This window comes from Clupea harengus, chromosome 22 (genome assembly GCF_900700415.2).
Source record: "Clupea harengus chromosome 22, Ch_v2.0.2, whole genome shotgun sequence".
NCBI lineage: Eukaryota > Metazoa > Chordata > Actinopteri > Clupeiformes > Clupeidae > Clupea > Clupea harengus.
This window is the reverse complement of record NC_045173.1, coordinates 5,488,653-5,510,527: the sequence shown is the minus strand read 5'-3', so window position 1 is coordinate 5,510,527 and position 21,875 is coordinate 5,488,653. Positions and strand designations below refer to the sequence as shown.

The window sequence follows — 21,875 nt, the reverse complement described above, 5'->3', positions numbered from 1 at the left end:
TATATATTTTTGTATATATAGTAAAACTATTTACATATTATTGTACCTAAATAAATCAAAGAAATGTGACTTTGGAACAACTGTTTAAAGTTGTTCCCAAATTCTTAAATATATCACAGCATTTCCGTACCATTCCGTTCCGTTCCGAACCATAAAAATGCATGAAACTAGCCCCGGACTCCTCGGGTTTTACATTCAATGGCAGTTAAATGCTGTTGATATGTTGAAATGATACCTTTATTCTAACATAATCTCTCAATCTTTGATGTTCAACCACTGACATAACCCTGTCTGTGCCCATAGCTGGACAGCTTGACCTAGACCATTTTGTGGAAATCACCAAGCAATATGCCCAGGGCATTGCACCTGGCACCTCCCTGGACAGCAGCACCAAAAAGGCCGTGCCTGTTGAAACAGACGGGGGTCAAAAGGTAGGCTGGAACACCAGGTGTCCAAAGCACAGTAATGATGGTTACAGTATGGTGGAAGTAACAATGTCTATTTAGCAGCACCATATATAAATTATACAAATATGTTACGAACGCTGACTTCTGTATCTGACAGCCCTACAGTAAAGATGAAGCAAAAATAATATACAACACATCTCTATGAAATTGTGGACATGGAGGTAGGTCTGTAGGACAGTATGTGGTGTTTGTTACCAACAGGATTCGCGTGAGTTAGTCCCCTCGAGCCGCAGCATGCGGAGGACCAGCTGGGGCCGTGGCATGATGCTGGGCACCAAGCGCAGCGGAGCCTTTGGGAGAGCCATTGACTTAAAATCTCACTTTCTGGTAAACCTCCAGTGAACACTCTTTCAAGTTCATTTTCTCATTTATATTTGCTAGCCTTCATTTTAGCTTGATACCTTTCCGTGGTGGACATAATCATTTACACAATGTTGCTTATACACACTTGCATTTTTCATAAGGACAATAAGCACAATATTGCTTATTTCTAGTTTGACAGAATACTAAACAATTCGTCTGTGTATTTTCTTCTTCTCCTGTATTTCCACATTTGTTTTCTCCTGCTGACTCTCTCTCCCCTCTACAGGGCCTTCAGTACCCTCTGAATGCCTTCATGAGCATGAAGGACCAGCTGATTGACTGGGCCTCACGTGCTGGCGTCCAGTGGCTGAGCACCATCATCCCCACACATCACGTCAACGCCCTCATATTCTTCTTCATCATCAGCAACCTCACCATCGACCTGTTCGCCTTCGTCATCCCTCTGCTCATCTTCTACCTCTCCTTCATAGCCATGGCGATCTGTACGCTTCGCATCTTCCACTGCAGCAAGGGCTGGGCGAACTTCAGCGCTCTCACCACGCTGCTCACGCGCTTCGAGCCCACCCTGGATGTGGAGCAGGCCGAGACCAACTTCGGCTGGAATAACCTGGAGCAGTACTTCTACTTCATGACGTCCGTCGTCTTTGTCATCTTCACCTTCCCGGTGGCGGACAAGGGCTGGATCCCGTGCTCTGAGCTGTCCACGGTGGCCATCTTCTTCACCGTGCTCAGCTACATGAGCCTCAGCCCCAAGGCTGCCACCTACGCGCGGAGAGCACTCATCATTGAGGTGGCGTCATCTGCCTGCACCCTGACCAAACGGCTGCCCCACACGATGGTCATGGTACGCATGCTGGGCAAGACCTTTGCCACCGTGCCTCTGGGTCCCTCAGTCGTGCTCAAACTCAGCCTGCCCTGTCTGCTCTACATCTGCCTATTCTACCAGTTTTTCAGGTGCGTTTGGGAGAAATATGAAGTGGCATCATTCTAGTAGTTCCTCTTTTTCTCTTGTAATTTCTTTTTTCTGTTATTGTTGTTACTAAGCTACACACTGTAACTAATACATGCAGTTGGCACAGATCTGATCAAAAAGTGCATTATTTGAATATTTGAAATGGGTTCATGCATGTCAAAAAGCATATTTATGCATATTGCTGTATCTGCTGTATCCTAAATTAAGATTAAATTAAGATCATCATGATTGACTTCCCCTCTTCCATGTTCCTCAGAATGGCGAGGATGCGAGGCTTCAGTGGGACCTACTGCTTCCTGGTTCCCTATCTGGTGTGCTTCATGTGGTGGGAGTTCTCTGTAGTCCTGCTGCAGCATTCATCTGGCGTGGGCCTCATTCGCACCTGTGTGGCCTACTTCCTCTTCCTGTTTGCCTTACCCCTCCTGGCCATGGGCCTGGCGGCCATGCTGCTTTTCCAGATGGTGAAGTGGTTCCTGGCGCTGGAGCTGACCAAGATGCTGGTGACTCTGGCCGTTTGTGCTGTCCCGGTCACCCTGCGCCTGTGGACCCGCTTCAGCCTGTCCATACTGGACGTCTTCCGCTCCATCACGCACCGCGGGCCCGTCAAGCTCATCCTCATCTGCATCAGCACCGTGATCCTGCTCTGTGCCATGTACTTCTACAACGTTGAGGGGCATAAGGTCTACAACTCCACGCTGACTTGGCATCAGTATGGCAAACACTGCGGGCCCCCGGCATGGCAAGCTCGGGGCATAGCACAGACGCAGATCTGGTGCAGCCACCTGGAGGGGCACCGGGTCACCTGGACGGGTCGCTTCCGGCAGGTGCGAGTGGCCGACACCGAGAACGGGGCCCAGTCGGTCATTAACCTGTTACCCGTGATCATTGGGGACTGGATGCGCTGCCTGTACGGAGAGGTCTACCCAAAGTGTGAGCCAGTCAACACGACCGCCTCCGAAGCGAACACGTCGTCAGCAATTCCCGGCGTTCCCCTGCCCATGGAGGATCTGTGTCAGGTCAAGGCGCTGGCGAAGCACAGCTGCCACGTCAAGCGCTTCGACAGCTTCAGCTTCGAGGTCACGGTGGGGATGCCTTTACGTACGACCGGCACTGTCGTTGACGACCCAAGCTTTGACATTGTCCTAAAGGCCAGCCATGAGTTCCAGCAGGTCCTGCTGAACCTGGACCCCGGAAGCAAGGTGGAGTTCAGCACCAAGCTTGAGGGACGGCTGGGGGCCAAGATGCCGGCGTTCGAGCTCAAGGCCATCCACTGCCTGGACTGCAAGTCCTCCCTGGTGCCCGAGGGCCGGCAAGTGAAAAACGAGCGCAACTTGCGGCACACCATGAGGAATGCCATGAAGTTTGCCTTCGACTTCTTCTTCTCGCCGTTCCTCTCTGCTACGATCTGATGGACCTGTAAACACAGGAACAGTGAAAAAAAAACGAGTTAAAGCTGGTGAAAATGCCAGGTATAGATATTTGATACGGGAGGGAGGTAATAACTTTATTTATAATCGTCATTTAGTAGATGTTTCTTTCCAAATAAACTTAGAGTAAAAGTAAGTAAGAAATGGTAATTGCCTTGATCAGCAAGATAAAGTCTGTTCAAGATAAAGGTCTTGATATGGCAATGTAAGAGACAGACTGACTTTGAAGTAGACCTTTTCCACCAGCTTTTATGTCTTCAGTATTGTACATATCATAGTGATACTGATGAAAGCATGCCGTTTGAAACTCAGCTGCCAAACAAACACACCTGCCTTCTTCTTCCAACACACTCATATTCGTTTAGTGAATTGATACTAAACTCATGTTTACACCATATCAAACATGCTAGTGGTTAGCGCAAATGAAGCACAACATTTGGGTATCGAAAGTTGGTGATGGTCACAAGAGCCACTTAACTTTACCAGAGTCTTGTGTTAACCTGTGGTATGTGGTATTTTTCTACCCTGAACAACTCAAATCTCCATGCCAGTCACATAATGATTGTCCTCCAATGTCAATTTGACACTCTCAGACCTGTGAGCCAGCAGATCTCTCACCAGTGCCTCTATGTTGCAAATAGAGCTTTTGCTCTTGCTTTGGACTGGTGTTCCTCTACCAAGTGTACACTTGTTAACATTGCTAATGTTCTTAATCATTTTTGTAAACTCCTTAAATATTTTGCTTAGAACTCTATGATGAAAGGCCCTTTGTAGAATAATTTTGGCCTTTAAGGATTCATATTCCAAAGCAGTTTTCAAAGCAGAATTATTTTGTTTAGGCATTAGACACGGATATATTTTTTTCCTGGGCAAGAACTATCCCTGGCCCTCTCTGCAGAACCACTGGGACATCAGATTTACTACTGGCAGTTTTCAAAACTTTAAAATATTTAAGGCAGCGGTTCTCAATCCCCCTGACCCCAATCTTTCTCCACACTCATTGTTGGTACTTTTGATTAGCTAACACACTTGACTTACCTAATCAGGACTATTATAATTACAATTTTCTTGTCCCAGCTTTTAAAGGTAGGCAGAGCATTTTAACAATTGGTTGTCAGGGCAAACTGAAGAAGTGTTTTTTCTAAGAGTGTATATCTCCACAATTTCAGCACATTTTTTAAATGTTTGAGTTTACTGAGCATAAAGGTGCTTATTTATCAAAGTTCAATACTTTATGTTTTTGTTTTGCAGTTTTTGCCTGTTCTTTTACTTCCAGATGGTTTACTATTGCTTAATGAAATATTCTGGAATTTTGTCTCAATGTATGTAAATAATTTGGATTTAACCGTTAAATGACTGGATTGGCCAGTAAAGTTAAACAGACCATTGAAAAACAGTGTGGAAGATCCAATATATCTCAAACTTAGACTGCCATGCATCACTATATCCAGGAGGTTTATCCCATGTGTGTTAGAGGTCCTTCCTCGCTGGCAACATTAGCTAAAGTTGGTGTCCCAGATTGTTCAATTGTGGTGATAATTTCACACACACAAATCTAATCCTGATGACATCGACTCATGATACATGATACTCATGATACATTTATTATATACTTACCCCATTTCTTCTCATTTGCGGTCCGGCCATAAGTGTGGACACTGGACACTGTTTACATCAAGAACACTGTTATTGGGCTAATAAGTGGAACAGGCCTCTTGCATAATTAAGTCTTCACACACTGTAGTGCCTACTGTGGATCATGAGTAGTCTACAGTACAGTCTCAGATCTACTCTTGATTATGTTGTGGAATTGTCACCTATGTTTAGTGTTTTTTTGTGTTCAACATAATTTCCTTAAGTGTATTTTTGAGAGAGATTCTTAAACGGAAAAAATAAACATGTCAGTTGGCATAACTGTGTTGTAAAGTACAGCATATTTGTGTGGGTGCATTACTGAAAGCCATAACTGTGCTCTAAAGTACAGTCTATTTGTCTGGGTGCATTGCTAGAGGACATTTCAGGGAGGGAGTAAAAACTGATATGAGCTGACTGTCTATGTATGGATGAGAATGTAAGAATACTGTTATGTGTGTGACATTTTACCTCAACACCATTATAGAAGCAGGTCAAATTATTCACTTAATTCACTGAAAATCTCTTCCCATGAAGAGATTTGTAAGCAAACATACATACAATACTAGAAAGGAACACACACTCTCTCTCTCTCTCTCTCTCACACACACACACACACACACAGACACACACACACATAGAAGTGTGGCAGTTCACATAAAATGAGACTGCCTGATTACTCAATGGAAAATCAGTTCATAGAAGGAATCACATATGGACACATAATCTTTCATTTCAGATTATATTATTTATGCACATTCCTTCATTGCCTCATTTGATTTCCATTAAGTGTCATTTGATTACTTTTTAGGCATCATAGATATACACACTAGTAACACTTGATAATGGTAAACATGCTTTTTTGTTTCTGTGTGCCCTGGAAAAAAAAGAAGCCTTTTCCCTGGTCATTTCTCTGTGGTGTGGAACATGTGAATTTCTGTGTGAGTGTATGTGTGTCTGTGTGTACCTAAATGTGTGTGAGAGTGACTACCACAAATGTCTAAGAGGAGAGTTGAGCTCAAGTGGTCGTGATGGCAGAAGGCCTATCACCATGGCAACTGCCGTGCTGGTATCACCATGGTGCAGTGAGGGCTGTCTACTGACGTGCTCCCTTTTACATGGTCGAGCACGGCTCCCCTGGCTTCAGTTGCTATACGTACAGATGTAGGAATACTGTACAGATACAGCTGTGATAGACCAAGACGTGGAGCCACTGTTCAAGTCTGGGTGGTAGTGTTAAATAAAGAGAAATAGACAGAGAGAGAGAGAGAGAGAGAGAGAGAGAAAAAAGAGAGGGAGGGATAAGGAAATAGAGGGAGGGATAGAGAGAAAGGGGCAGGGCACAGATAACACAGAGGTTCGACATCCAAAGGACTAAAATGTCAGGAATAAGTAGCAGTGAGTGAGGTTACCAGTTACAGCAGGATGGACAGCAGTGGGGTTCAGAAGACAACGATAAGAGGGAGAAACAGCAACACTGAGACATCATGGGAGACGACGCTGAGAGACATGTCTTAAGGTAGACAACTATGGCAGGAAAGATAAAAAAGGACAAAAAAGCATGATACCATGGAGGCTGATTCTGACATTGTGTGAAAGAGAGCAGTAAAAGGACAAGAGAGACAGCGCCAAAGACCAGAGACAGACCAGCGAGCCAAAGAAAAGTGAGGACTAAAAACATAATCACAATTCTTTTTTCTTCATGGACAAAGCAGTTTGTCACAGACATCCCTATCATAGTATCATCATTACCATCATTAACACGAGTTTTAAAAATGGACCAGCAAACTGTGTGCTCCACAAGTACATTCATTCAGCTTTATATTCAACGCGAAAGGCAGTTCATCTGATGCACAGTCAGAGGCGTAGCCACGGTCCAAGCACTGAACACCACCGCCACATCCTCAGAGAGGTGAGATGAGTTGAACACTTGAGGTGAGTGATAAACTACCCAGTGGTTGCCATGGGGCAAATACTGAAGAATTCGGTCAAAGTGAGGTTCCTGAAGGAGCGATCATTGAGAGAGAAAGACAGCAAGCTTTGTTTAGACTGTACCAAGCAAACGCAGGACAGTTTGTGATTTAGTTTTTTTGTAGTTCACTGAAGCCGTGTTGCCAGAGGTGAAATGGTCTCGCTATGGGGTTGGTGCTGGCGCTGGTGGAGGATGCTTTGTCGTTCTACCTGAAGCGAAGCAGGCGTAGCTGGCAGTAATGCATTGTGGGAAGGTTTGGGAAGCACGTGATAGGAAGACTGCTGCGCGCGGGTTCAGTAACCAAGACAACAGGGTGTACGTGGGGGGAGGGGAGGCAATCAGACTCGCTTTTGGAGTAGGTCCCAGCTGCACCTCCCCCATCCCCCTGTACGAGAGAGAGAGAGAGAGAGAGAGAGAGAGAGAGACAGAGAGACAGAGGGAGAAATGGTCCCCACAAGATCCTAATTCCATATCGAGGCAGTCAGGGATTTGTCAGCAGTGCCATCAATCAACCAATCAACCAAAGCTAGCTCGACCATTTGCAACACTGCCTTCAGCAAAGGACCAGATCCAATCGACGAGTCTTTGACCAAATGCGACTGCTCCAACAGCTGCGTAGTCCATTCTTCACAGACACTGAACACTTCCACTGTCACACCAAACTAGTCGACACATTCCACTATAATCCAGTATTTATCCCCCCACCCCCCCCTTTTAATGCCAAGTTCATTCCAGTCTGTCCAGTGTGATCCTTATCCACTAGAATCCTGTAATGTATGCATGTATGTGTTTGTGTGTATGAGTGTGTGTATGTATACATGTGTGTAGGAGTTTGCCCAACTGCTAACCGTTCTATGTACGATTGCATTGCATGTATATGTCCTTGGCTCCTCGATTGATGACATACAGACTCATTAAGGGAGAGCGTTTACAGGCAGACTGAGTTCCGCTCTGCTCCCCTCCCCCCTTACCCATCCCACTCCCCTCCCCCTCCCTCCCCTGCGCTCGGAGCCGTAAGTCACTGAGTCTCTGGGTTCACCCGGTCCTGGAAAATGTAGAGGTTGTTGGTGGCGGCGATGGCAATGATGTTCTCGTCCGGGTGCCAGGCCATATGCAGGATCTTCTTGGTGAAGTCCAGGCTGTCGACACCCACGTCGCCACGGCGTCGTCGGCCGCCGGTGTAGACACGGCGCGTGCGCAGGACCGCCCGCGGCTTGCTGCTTTCACGCCACGCCTCCAACGTCACTCCCCGGCCGGTCTCGCGGTCAAACATGCGGAAAAAGCTGTTGTAGGCACCGGTCATGATCACACTGTAAAATAGAAGAATAACAGATTGTTATTGCATATCAGGCCTTATCTAATAATTATTTGACATCATTATAGTACACATTTCATGACTGATTTGTCTGCCAATGACTGAACTGAATAAATTCACCAGCTGTTAACAAAATACATCGCTGTAGGGGGAGAATGAAGAAGGTGGATAAGGGTGAAGGTGAAAAGGTGGCAGCCATTGAAAACAGGGGAACAGAGGAGGGAGATAGGGAGTAGAAGAGGGGGAGGAGTGTGGTGATGAGTAGAGAGATGTAGAGACTGAAGGAACATAAGGAGGAAAAGGAGAGGGGAGAAAGGGACAGGGGGGAAGTGATGAAGCCAGATGGAGAGAGAAAAAAGAGAGAGGCTGAAAGAGGAAAGAAAATAGATGGCTGACGTAAACGTCCCAAACTGGTAAGAGTAAGATGTCATCACATAGATGGTGGAGAGAAGGAAATGTAAATACATGAATGGATGGGGGAAACTGACAGGATTGGTTGGTGAAATCCCAGCAGGAGTAGGCAGGAAGACAAAAAAAGATAGTAGACAAAACAGAGCATTGCAGTCTTGCTCATATGTGTGGCTAGAGAGTGAGACTCACCTGTCGGTGCTGTTCCACACACACTCAAACTTATCAAAGATGCAGTCGTTCTCATACAGGGAGCAGAGCTTACTCCTCAGGTACTCGTGCACCTGGGGAGAGGAGAGGAGAGGAGAGGAGAGGATGGAGGTAGAGTCTTTACTTTTGTGAATGTGACAATGAGATTAGCTTTCATATTTCTGGATGAGATATAATGGGTATGGTTTCGTAGTTTTGCACATTTGTGTGTGTGTTTGTACCAAATTACCATAGCCCTGGACTAGTTTGGTGTCAAATAGGATATTTGATAACAGATACCAAGTTTAGATGCCCCCTACTTTCAGATGAGATGTTTGATGGCTTATTAAATCTTACTGAGTGCCCAAACACAAGTACCTGGTAGGTCTCGATGGGACCCTTCTCCATGTGCAGGTCCCACACTTTGACAGTGAGGTAATCCCTGGTGAGCAGGTAGCGGCCGCTGTGGCTGAATTTGACATCCGAGACCGAGGAGATGATCTCCGAGAAGAAGGACCGGTTGCCTGGGTCCTCTGGCTCCTCAAAAACTGTGTATGACATAAAAGAATAGGAAAGAGGCAGTGAATAACACAGATTCATATGTAGAAACGCAGAGATACAAATATCATTCTTTCAGTAAGTCCCATAGCAGTTACACACGATCAGCAGACACCACAGATCAAGGTGGTAATGGGGGACCCTTGTAGAAGTACTGAATTGGCAATGCTTCTTTGGTCATTGAATGGGCATTAGAATTGGAATTGGAAGATGATAATTCCATACACTGCAATTCAGAGATATAAAATATAGATATAGTACATTCAATCTACCATACATACACACAGACTTTGGGGTAAAGTAGTCTGTGAAAAGGGATTTTGACCTATTATTTAATCTATAGGTAAGAAACTGAATTGGGATGTCTATGCCTGGCTCCAGGCCTGTGCTCACTTTTGGAGTGTTTGTCACAGAGAGCCGAGGCCCTCATGTCACAGAGGCGCAGCGTGCCCTTGCTGCTGCTGTAGACGAACAGGTGGCAGTGCTTCGGGTGGAACTCCGCCGCCGTGATCACCTCCGTCAAGTCTTCCATGTTGGCCGGCTTGATGTCCACGATGTCTGAATACGCCACAGGGTCAAGGAGCAGTCTGGGTAAGGTGGATGGAGGAGCCAACAGCAGGAACACTGCTCACACTAGAGACCAGCAACATCTTCATTAAATCAGTGGCACTTTCTCAAGCTGGAGCTTCTTCTTAATGTATGGTATATAATACATTATAATATATAATAATATGAAATTATGTATTTCAGAGACTTCAAACGAATTTAATTATGTTATCATTAATACATGCCGGTATATCTAAACCCTGATAATCTCTAGTAAATTACAAAAGCGCATGCTATCACTTTGAGATCTTTACTTCAATATGGTGTTTTCCTATTTCATAATAATTACTGATGGCATAAATAATTGCTAGAGATTGATACTGAATATTTATAGTTATGCATTTTACAGTTATATTGTTTACAGTATAGTTAGGAATAAATTCAGATTTAAAAAACTGTGAAGGATATTTCATCTCTTGGTTATTACATTTTTTTAAAAGCACATCATAAACACGCATCTTCAAACATACTCTCTCTCTCTCACACACACACACACGCATTCCCACACACACGCACATAAACAAACAAACTCACACATAAACACGCACTTATACCCTCACACAGCAGTAGTCTATTTTAGAGACAGCCTCCCGTGCTTTGGAGGAGAGTGTTCCCTTGGTGAATTATTTAAATGTTTCCAGAGATGTTTCTCCCCATTTCTAGGTCGGCACGCTGGTACAGGGGCGATCACAGCACACTGAACAGCACATGTCTGGCTGCCCAGCTCACTGACAGATGTTTCATACGGGGCATAAAGCCAACACCAATAAACAAAAGTGAACAGATATTCTGATGCATATATATATATATATTTATAAATATATAAATGTGTTATAAATATATAAATGTGTTACATGACAGATGTGAATGAATATGTGCATGTGAATGCATCTGCCACACCCAAACCCAAACTCACACAACAGCAGCTGGTTGTAAACTTTTGCCAGAATAGTAATAACAATATGTATGAATACATAGAGTATCTATCTATATATCTATCTATCTATCTATCTATCTATCTATCTAATATCTATCTAACATGCAATATATATATATACATATATAGCATGCTTATGCGCAAGTACGTCTGTATACACATGAACACACAGACATACACACACATGGACACACACAAACACAGGTAGAGACAGTATGTGTGCTCCTGGGTGCACGTATGGCTGTATACACATGAACACACAGACATGCACACACATGGACACACACAAACACAGGTAGAGACAGACAGTGTGTGTGCTCCTGGGTGCACGTATGGCTGAACACAGGTAGAGACAGACAGTAGGTGTGCTCCTGGGTGCACGTATCATGGACACACACAAACACAGGTAGAGACAGACAGTATGTGTGTGTGCTCCTGGGTGCACGTATGGCTGAACACAGGTAGAGACAGACAGTAGGTGTGCTCCTGGGTGCACGTATCATGGACACACACAAACACAGGTAGAGACAGACAGTATGTGTGTGTGCTCCTGGGTGCACGTATGGCTGAACACAGGTAGAGACAGACAGTAGGTGTGCTCCTGGGTGCACGTATGGCTGAACACAGGTAGAGACAGACAGTATGTGTGCTCCTGGGTGCACGTATGGCTGTATACACATGAACACACAGACATACACACACATGGACACACACAAACACAGGTAGAGACAGACAGTATGTGTGCTCCTGGGTGCACGTATGGCTGTATACACATGAACACACAGACATACACACACATGGACACACACAAACACAGGTAGAGACAGTGTGTGTGCTCCTGGGTGCACGTATGGCTGAAGGATACTGAAGCTGCGGTCGGTGATGCCGAGGTGCCACATGTTGATCCTGAGGTCGTCAGCAGACAGGTATGTCTCTCCATCGCTATTGACGGAGATGGAGTTGACATGGTAGGTGTGGCCATTGGAGAAGATGCGTCTGGGCCGCACCTCAACCATAAGGTCGGTGGGTTTCAGCACGGGCACCTAAGACAAGCAGGCAGGGAATCTGCTGTTATGCCATCGTGGGAAGACTGGGCCTCTATGACGGGTATATGTAGTAACTGAGCTAGTGGATTTTAAGCCTGAAGTGAATCCTCATATTGAAACGGTGTCTATACACTTAGGGGGAATCAGCATGTTTTGGACAATGTACTTCTAGTTAGCTTAAGTAGAATTTGGTCAGTTGGTTAAAACTGTCTGTTATGGGTTCTATTGTGACGGCACTTGGGCATGTTGATAATTGTTGACATTAATGTGCATTTTTAGACACTAAATGCTATTGTATATATCTTTTTACTTATCACACCCCTTATTCAACCTTTTATACATCCCTTGGGAGCCATACAGGCCTCCTTACCTGTAAAGATGTCACCGTGGAGAAGTCTTTCACCCTGCCCTCCTCGTCCTTCAGGTTGTATCCCTCGGGTCTCTTGTCTCGCTCGCTGACCTTCCATAGTTTTATAGTCTTATCTGAAACACAGTTAGTTCTATGGTCTCATTTATCTAATTCAATTTGAACTCAATTTGAACCCTGACATGAGACATTACTCTTAATTAATGAATTACTTAATTAAAGAGTAAGCATGCTATAGGGTGTAGCATAGTATGTTGAACTTACATAATAGAATAATATGGGCTCCAATGTACTGTACATGAACGGACATAGTGTGATACCAAACCTGAAGATAACTATTCCAGGCTTAAAATTTGTATATTTACAAGGTTTTGTTCCCATTTTGGTAAAGGAATACGCTTAGCTGGTTTTCCATCCAACTCATGTAAATATTTTAAGCACATCTATGAACATTTTGCAAAAAAAAATGTGAGTCTTTGTGCATTTCCATTTATTGAATTATGCAAATGCCTAATCAAGGAAGGAGTTGTGAACAACTGTGGATTAATAACTTGAGGTTGTCAAGGCAACCCATAATAAAATCTCAACAAATGTGATTCGATCCAAATAAACCCATTTCCATCAACCTTAATCGTATTATATCCTATGCAAATCAGGAATTAATCCACCCCCCTCTTGCAAATTAATTTCTCATTCGGTTTAGAAGATTTTTTGCCAATTTCAAGCGTTTCAAATCAGGATTTCCTATTTGAATGGTCAAAATTCGCATTAAAAAGTTGGATGGAAACCCAGATACTGCTTGAGTAAAGTAGTATCATGCCTAGTAAAGCGTATCATTGCCATTATGCATTTCTGTGTACTTTGTAAACGTCCTTCATGGTATAATTACAATGTAACCAGGGTGCTATAATGGTAACACTTTGTAGACAAGGTAGACAGGGCTGCTGCAAGTCTCACCATTGGTGGAGAGAAGAAAGTGTGCAGCATTTTGCTGTGGCAGCCAGCGGATCTTGTTGATCTTCTCCTCGATCTCCAAGCTCTTCAGGTAGTCAAAGTCAGGCTCATGGCTCTGGAAGGTGCTGTAGACGTTATACTCGCCTGACTCACCAAGCTCTTCAATCTCCCCTTTTGACTGTGGAGAATTACACAGCACACACACACACACACACACACACACACACACACACACACACACACACACACACACACACACACACACACACACACACACAGAGAGAGAAAGGGGAAGAGAGAGAGAGAGAGAGAGAGAGAGAGAGAGAGAGAGAGAGAGAGACTACATCATTTACACGGCAATTCAAGGTTGGCTGCAAAATGGTTCCATTCTGTGAATTATTTGATTACAGAATGACTCGACATGTCAAGGAAAGAGCATGAAATGCTCTCATGCAAGGCCAGTATCTCCCAGCAGGGATCTAACATATAATAATGCATCGCGTTTCATAATGTGTAACATTCCCTAGTGTGTCATATTTGTGAAACCCACACCCACACCCACACAAACATTTGCACATCGGACCATTAATGAAGCCTTGAATAAAAAGACTTGTATCTCTACCACTGCTGCAACACCTTCAAACGAAATAACCATGCACAGCCCCTTTAAACCCACCTTCAAACTAAATAATCATGCACAGCCCCTTTAAACCCAGCTTCAAACTAAATAATCATGCACAGCCCCTTTAAACCCAGCTTCAAACTAAATAACCATGCACAGCCCCTTTAAACCCAGCTTCAAACTAAATAATCATGCACAGCCCCTTTAAACCCAGCTTCAAACTAAATAATCATGCACAGCCCCTTTAAACCCAGCTTCAAACTAAATAATCATGCACAGCCCCTTTAAACCCAGCTTCAAACTGCCACACTTCCATGATGTGAGCCACTGGATACCAGCAGGCCGTATCCATATCTTACCTGAGTCTCTCTTTGGAAGATGACCACTCTCCCCCCCTTGTCCCCCGTCGCCAACAGATCCCCCGTCTGGTTAAATTCCACCGTGGATATGACATCAGCTGGGGGTATGGAGGGAGGATGAAAGAGGGGAGGGAGGAAGGCAGAGATTAGAGTTTGAACTGCACCTCTGTAACGTTGTCCAATGGTTTCCTTCATTCATTCATGCTAATTTACTAAATATGATATTATTTTGCCCATATAATGCATCATTTTTCTGCTGCTGTAGTGGTAATGTTAACTGACCAGAACATTTTCTTCAGATTTATTTGCATTTACAATAAATAAATTCCAAGATGAGTATGCTACATCATAACACATTTTACACACAGTTCATTGGGTGTCTGAAAATTATTGATTAGTACAGGGAAACAAGGAAATTAATTGTGTTTTTTTTGCAGTTATGCCTCGTTGAAACAGTACTAACTGTTCAAGTGAATGTCACCTTTTATTTCAATGTGTGTATAAAATCTATAAATACCCACTAACAGCCACACTATTATCAGTATCATATAACAAACTGACGGGATCCAGTCCATGACCTCAAAGAGATCACAGTAGTTCTCAAGCACAATACAATTCACAAGACAATTTCAAGCCCAGTGCATTTCTGAAAACCCAACACTCACTCAGCCTTTCCAAACCCGTACCTGTCTCTACACCTGTACATCATCATTCAATTCTCCTGGCATCACTAAAATACACACAGAAACCCCAGAGACCCCTGACCAGCTGGACCAAATGATCATCAAGCCCATAACCTAGAGTCACTCTAAGGGTAGCTCAGGGAAGCCACGTGGAGGTTGGCAAGGCTTACCTTCGGTGACGTAGTCTCGGAGGAAGCTGTGGTTGATTTTGGTGCTCTCGCCGTCCTCACCCATCGGAAGCGGCGGGGTGCCCGAGCGCGCCCGTCCGGAGGTGAGCCGTCCAATCCGTACTTCCTCGCCCTCCCGGAGCTCCGCCCATGCTGCTGTGGCCTAGCAAAAGGGCCTGGCGCACGGCATCCTGGGATAGGAAAGGCCCAGCCACGGATACGAGGTGAGGAGGAGAACAGAAGGCGTGTGGAGGGCAAAGAGAGATCAAACAGGGGGCAGCACCCGCCCAGAGGAGGAAGAATGAGGAAGGCGATGAGAGGGGGGCAAAAAAAGGAAAAGAGGCAGAACCCCACTAATGCCTGACCGACCTGAGAGGACGCCTAAAACCCATGCTGTGCCCCACGCGGGCGTCACGAAAAACACACTCAGACCCACTCACACACACACATGCTCAGCGCTTCTCACACCCTCCACATTAATCAAACAAGACACTCGCCGCTCAGCTCAACACTGCCCGGCAACAAGCCACGGAAAGACGCAAAGTGAGCAGGCCTTTCCAGCAAAGGTGCGATGATGTATGCGCGCGTGTGTGTGTGTGAGTGAGCGAGTGAGTGTGTCCATGCATCCGTCCGTCTCTCTGTGTGGTAAAATCCTTTTGCTGCTGCAGCAGTTCCTCCTCCGCCGGCAAAAACAGGAGATGCTCCTAGGGTGCGGTAGTCCTTGAAGGAGAACGGAGGATGGAGATGGAGATGCTGCTCTCTGCGGCAGAAATGCAAAGACAGAGAGGGAGAACGAGAAAGAGAGAGAGAGAGAGAGAAAAAATAAAGGCCTGCTCTCCACCTACCAGCCTCTGTGTGTCCGCTAGCCTGCTGCTGCAGAGTGACAGAGCGTGTGTGTGTGCGTGTGTATGTGTGTGTGAGAGCGTGTGGAAGGGAAAGACAGAGAGAAAGTGGTGGAAAAAAGGGGGAGGGAGAGAAAGAGGAGAGAAAGAGAGAGAGATAGAGAGGATGCTGCCAGCTTGTCTTTTCTGGACTGCTGCTGCTGCGGTGCTTCTGCGCAGTAGCCCTGTCACAGCAGCCTCCTCCCTGCCCGGCCAGTCAGGGCACAGCCTGCTCCTCAAGCTCCTCCCACTGCAGGTGATAATGGGAGTGAGATGGGAAGAGAGGATAGGAGAGGAGTAGACAAGCAGGGGGGAGGAGAGCAGAGAGCAAAGGGGAAGCAGCTGACATTAATATAACACTCTCACTCTCAAATATAGATGACTGCAAACAAAAATAGGGTGAAGGCATTCTCCCCCAAAGCTGTCAGTGGGTATTATGTTATGTCCATGCAGTATAATTGTTAGATTTTACTATAACAAATAAAATGCAGTCATTGGGCATTAAATATAAACAGGTATAACTGCTAGTACAATGGCCTTTATACAAACTCTGTTTTTTTTGTATTTCTTTTTTTGGTATATACATACGGCATATTCGTCAATTCTTTGGATGGTCTAAATTTGACAAAAATGCGATGGAATTTAGTAGCCGAATAAGTCTGGAATTGTTATCAATAGTCTGGGGTATAACAATACAAATGCAGCTCAATAGTGTACTTCTGCCCCCTGTCGGCGGTTTTAAGTTCTGTGTAATGGTGCTTATATATCCAGAATATATTTTCCACAGTGAGAAATTTTTGTTCTTCAGTATGAGATAGACATCAATTATAACAATAACTGTGAACCCTCTGAAATAACTGTTGATATGAGTATGCGACCGGACAAACATTTCTGTCGATCAATACACCATCTCTTGACCTTTAAATCTGTATTGCTAAGGTCTCTTAAAACTTCACTGCGCTACAGACATGCAGAGATACCAGAATTTAACAGCAATTAAGCACAGAATATTCTAACATATAAGTAGCCTACCATGAGTAGCCTAAAGCCTACCTTTCTGACTTGATCATGTGGTGCAACTTTTGTTGTATAGCTTAGTCAACCTCGAGCCACTACTCACTTCACTTTCTTGAAAGAGTAAAATTACGCGTTGAATACTATCTCAAGCCATGTCAACGTACACCAGTATTATCCCATTGCTTTTTGCAGTTTTTATAGTATGATTTGCGATCTTGGTCTGAGTGCAAAAATACCGGCGCAAGTTTGCGCAGCCACGTAGAAGCACCTGCATTCTGCTATTTTGTAGCCTACCTGTGACACGTACAGGAAGTTGCGTTGCACTTTAATTGCGCTATGTATGGACTCATCTTCATCAACCCGTTACAATTAGTTTGTGATTGTTTATGCGTTCGGATGCATCAAGCGAGAGAACACAAAAGTTATATTTCCTAAATCATATGCTACACTAAACACAAAAATACTTCAGAGCACGCAAGTCTACTTAATAGGTCGTTTTATATTTTAAGTGTCATCAAAAAGATCGCCTTGTGCCCTAAAGCAGGGGTTTTCAACATAGACATAGTATACTAGTATACTATACTATGTCTATGTCTATGTCTATGGTTTTCAACCAGGGGTCCGTGGCCCCCTGGTGGTCCGCGACGGCATTGCAGGGAGCCTACATGAGCCTATGTTGATCAGTTCACCGATGACTTTTTGGCGCGGGGGGGAGGGGGCGTGGCGGCGGCGGTTACAAACATGAAAAAGAAGCGTACGGGACTGTAAAATGTTTTGGGAATCACTGGCACATCAGTGGGCCGCGGATTACTTTCTGGTCAGAATGGTGGTCCCTGGGACAAAACCAGTTGAAAACCCCTGCCCTAAAGAATAGCACTTTCAATGGGTGCACAAGGCTTCACATTACATTGTCTTGAAAAGTTGAAAAGTCAAATGGCAGTCGAGGCCTCACAGTGAGCTGTAGGGTGAAATTGAGGTCGACATAATAACCACGACTTCAACTGAGACATTATTCAGTGTTTTATTGACTGAAAGCTGGGATGAAAGCCAATAGCGTGCGCGCACACACACATTATTACTATCAAATTCACTTTCTTTTGGAATATCCAGTGATTCAGAGTCCAGAGATATGCACTTCATCAGGAGACAACATTACTATTCACTGGGGATTTGATAGTCCCTTCATATCATAACGATTATCAAATGATAGATCTTATGAGTGTCCAACAGCAGCAATTTAGACTGAAGGTATTAGGTGGCAATAGAGTCGACATCTAAGATTGCTGAATGGATCAATACCAAATCTACATACCACAATACCATCACCAAATAAGGATGCACAAAGCTATAAAGACTACAACATATAATATTCTCTTTCAAATGGATGAAATAAAAAATGTATTCAGCACTGTTATTCCAGTACTGTGTATTATTAAACCTCTCCTAGCATTGTAACTGTTATTACATACTTTAAACACAGAGGGGAGACAGAGCCCCATTGCCTCCTCAAACAAGTGACCAACTACAGCAACCAGAGTTCATGGCTTCCTTCATTTCCATTTCATAGGATGACAAGCGAACTAACTCTTTTATAGCCATGTTATGTAACTTGATTAGCTATCACTTCACTGTTCGTGGTTGAATATCTTCAAACACAGATTTTCTTTTGCCTTTGTACCATTATTAAAGCTTCATTCTGATGTCTAGAATGGCAAATCCATGTATGGTTGCACAGAGGCCACTAGATGTAGTCCACCAGGAACGTCCTGCTGTTTCATTAAAAGGCTAATCTTACCAATACAGTGTCACATAGGCTCTTAATGTGACGAAATTCTGGACAACGGCCAAAGTGTCAAAAGTGTCAAAAAGTCAAAAAGTTTAACAAAAAATATATATATTTCAAAACAGTAATTACCAACAAAAATTCTCCAGTTTACAACAGTGCAAACAATTGCTATATACATTTTCTTGCACAGCCTTGTATAACAAGCACATCCTCCTTGACTACATACCAGACTTGTGATACCTTCCAACTCTCTACCTCCCTTCAGAGGGCTAGATATACTACCTTGTCCCCACCCACTGGAAGAGACCAACCATTTTACATGGCAAACATCACATAGACCATGCATTTACCTAACAATCTCAGGTCTAGGTAAATGTTAACCTTTGTCATAATTAATAATACGAAGGTCCTATTATCATAAATCAGTACAATATTTACATACCACTTAATTCATGTTAATCAAAAAAGCCCACTGCAATCCTGCAGCAAACAAACAACAGAAAATGCAGCCCTCACCCACATGAACAAAAATAAGTCAATAAAAGATCAGAACTTGCCTTATATGTGCTTAATGTTTTTAACTAACTACCGCTGTGTATGAATATGACAGATGATTCATAAAGGTAACGTTGGCAGAAACCGCTACAACCAACCTTTGTGTGGACCCGCAAAGTTAGTTGAGCCGTAGTTCAAAACGTACCAATATGTCAGTATAATGTGGTGTGTTGTAGCGTAGCATAACGTGTGTCTCACTCTGTAGAGCTCTGTCACATACAGAAAGACAGTGAATTGAGGTATTCTTCACTGAGCGCAAACTAATGTTGACCCATGGTTTACAGACAGTTCATAGACATGAACAGATGTGGAGAGGAGGTACAAGCTGAAATGAGAATGAAAGAAATGAGAAAATGTGGCAGTATAAGGCCAGCTGAGGCCCCGTCCACACGAAACCTGGATTACCTGGATGGAGCGGAGTGGTTGAAAACACTGCAAAGACGTCATGGAGCATGCGCATAAAGTGACAGAAGACAGAAGATGAGCTCCAACTCGCAATCTTCCGATTGCTGAACGACTTCTCTACCATCTGAAATCACTGTTACCACAGCACTCAAACAGGACTAATTAGAATCGCGCACTTCGCCATAACCGTCGCTTGTGTTAAGTTACCGTTTTGAAACAGTCTATAATAAAAATCTTTTCACATCAGATTTGCTCATATAGGCTATGGCTGACACTTTTAAAAACCGGTTTTGAACAATGGTCTGATGCAAATGGATTAAACAGTGATAGATTAAAGTGTGGCTTGTTAATGTCATCCCTTTCCTAACCAGCTTCTTAACATCAATTTAGTTTATGTTGTTGTTGTTATAAAGTCACGCAGTGGGGTTAATAAGGATTCAGGCTGAGGTTGCGAGGCGGGGAGTGGGGCGCTCACGTGGGGCAATTACGTCATCGGGTTAGAAAATGTGCGGATTCAGGCGTCCACACGAACACGGATCCACTGGCGTGTTGAAATGTATCCACTCTGGAGACTGGATTCAAAAAGTTCCGGATTCAGTGAACCCGGATTCCGGTTTGTGTGGACGGAAGGAACATCTGTCAAAAAAAAATCCGTTGATAGGTGAAAATTCACCCTAGTTACCTCAGGACTCCGGAGCTGCATATAAGTATATTTATTAGACAGACAACAATTGCAACCGGGCTCACTCCCAGCACAAGGCTGAAAGTGAAGCAATGATAAACATATCGCACAAGGTTTATATAGACAGAAGTTTAGCGTTCATCAGAGATAACCACGTGGTGGATTTCTGATGTCCGAGGCAAGGATGGAAGTTTTGCACAAGGTCGGAAGAAGCACAGTTCGACCTTTCTTATCACCTCTGGTCTAAACATGCTCTTGTACATATGCAGACAAAGTGGCACCTAATATTCTAAGTTACACACACACAGAAAAGCCATTTCATAAGCACATGATTCATACATTCTTAAGTAATTAACAGTGTTTCCAAATGATCTCCATCATCCGTATTTAGGCAATCCAGGTTCCGTGTGGACGGGACCTGAGAGTCTTTTATTATTCACACCTTATCCAGGTGTGAGCAACCAATTAATTACACTGTGAAGTAATTAGCTATTTGCACTGCCAATGCATTGACTGAGGGGGTGCAAGAGATTGTGCCTGACCCCTCAACAGGAACACTCCTTCTCAAGAGGAACTAAAAATGATGGCACAAATATTTGCCCCATCTGTGCGGCTTCTCTGCGGCATCCTTCCAGCATCCTTTACAATAGTAGCACTGCTCTTACCACCAGTGGGAGAACTGGCAAGTTGTCAACAGGCTATTTAAACGAGAGAGAGGGGCACTAAAGATGGCTAGCCATAGGACCAAATTGTTACAACATTCACAAACAACAGTTGTAACCAACAGCTTCTGAATACTTTGATTGCATTGCATGTCGAGAATAAAATGGTTCACTAAATATTATTGTAGTGAAATGCAAGTTTAGAGGAGCTCTGCATTATGTGTTGAGTACTCTTTCAATACATGTACAGCTGGTCCAGTCCTGGTGGCGGATAAAGGGTTTTAACAGTAGTGGAAAAAAAGAGCAGTGAAAGTATTTGCATGTGCTGGAAGAACACCCACACGTTGTCATGAGCTGGCTGAGGAGAGACCAGAAATCATACTTGCATGCACAGCAGGTTATTTCATTTGAATTTGAATAAGGCAGGGACAAGCTTTCTGACATAGCAATTGTGCTGTCTGTAATAATAAATTACTTCCCAGTATTGGTATTAATGCATATAAGAGTTTGTATGCATGGCTGGTTTTGTCACACATCATCATCATCATAGTCAATGTTTTTTAAATTGTTAATTCAAAATGTAATCATGTGCATAGAAAACACCTTTTTAAATGAAATAGGATGCAAAAGATGCTAAGATGTCTTTTTGATTTATCATCATGGAATGATGTATTTTTATGCTGATACAGTATGTTTCTCTTCACAACTAACTAATAACTAACCAACTAATACATACATTGTAGTATATTTCATGTAAGTATTAAAATGTAAAAAGTATTAAAGGTAAAAACATTGATGACTCATTTTGTTTATTTTATGGAATATCGTATGACAAATATGTCTTTGTCTTTGTGTTTGTGTGTTTGTTAGGAACATTGAGC

At 43.7% G+C, this 21,875-nt stretch overlaps 2 protein-coding genes across 2 annotated transcripts in view; one reads left to right on the top strand and one right to left on the bottom strand.

Annotated features, from left to right (window-relative positions):
* wfs1a (Wolfram syndrome 1a (wolframin)) overlaps positions 1-5,120 on the top strand; it is an 11,332-nt gene extending 6,212 nt beyond the window's left edge. The window contains exons 7-10 of the mRNA XM_012831336.3: positions 304-431; positions 669-794; positions 1,057-1,745; positions 2,021-5,120. Of these exons, the coding sequence (XP_012686790.2) occupies positions 304-431; positions 669-794; positions 1,057-1,745; positions 2,021-3,173 (2,096 nt within the window). The 3' untranslated portion in view covers positions 3,174-5,120. The remainder of the gene's footprint in view (positions 1-303; positions 432-668; positions 795-1,056; positions 1,746-2,020) is intronic.
* A 431-nt stretch (positions 5,121-5,551) lies between these two features.
* Positions 5,552-16,632, bottom strand: ppp2r2ca (protein phosphatase 2, regulatory subunit B, gamma a). The gene is made up of 9 exons (XM_012831268.3): positions 15,010-16,632; positions 14,157-14,254; positions 13,179-13,353; positions 12,225-12,337; positions 11,674-11,851; positions 9,659-9,823; positions 9,086-9,255; positions 8,711-8,802; positions 5,552-8,105 (listed from the first exon to the last, which is right to left on the bottom strand). The coding sequence occupies exons 1-9, from the start codon at positions 15,071-15,073 to the stop codon at positions 7,814-7,816; spliced, it is 1,347 nt and encodes a 448-aa protein (XP_012686722.1). The 5' UTR covers positions 15,074-16,632; the 3' UTR covers positions 5,552-7,813.
* Between the last annotated feature and the right edge of the window lie 5,243 nt (positions 16,633-21,875).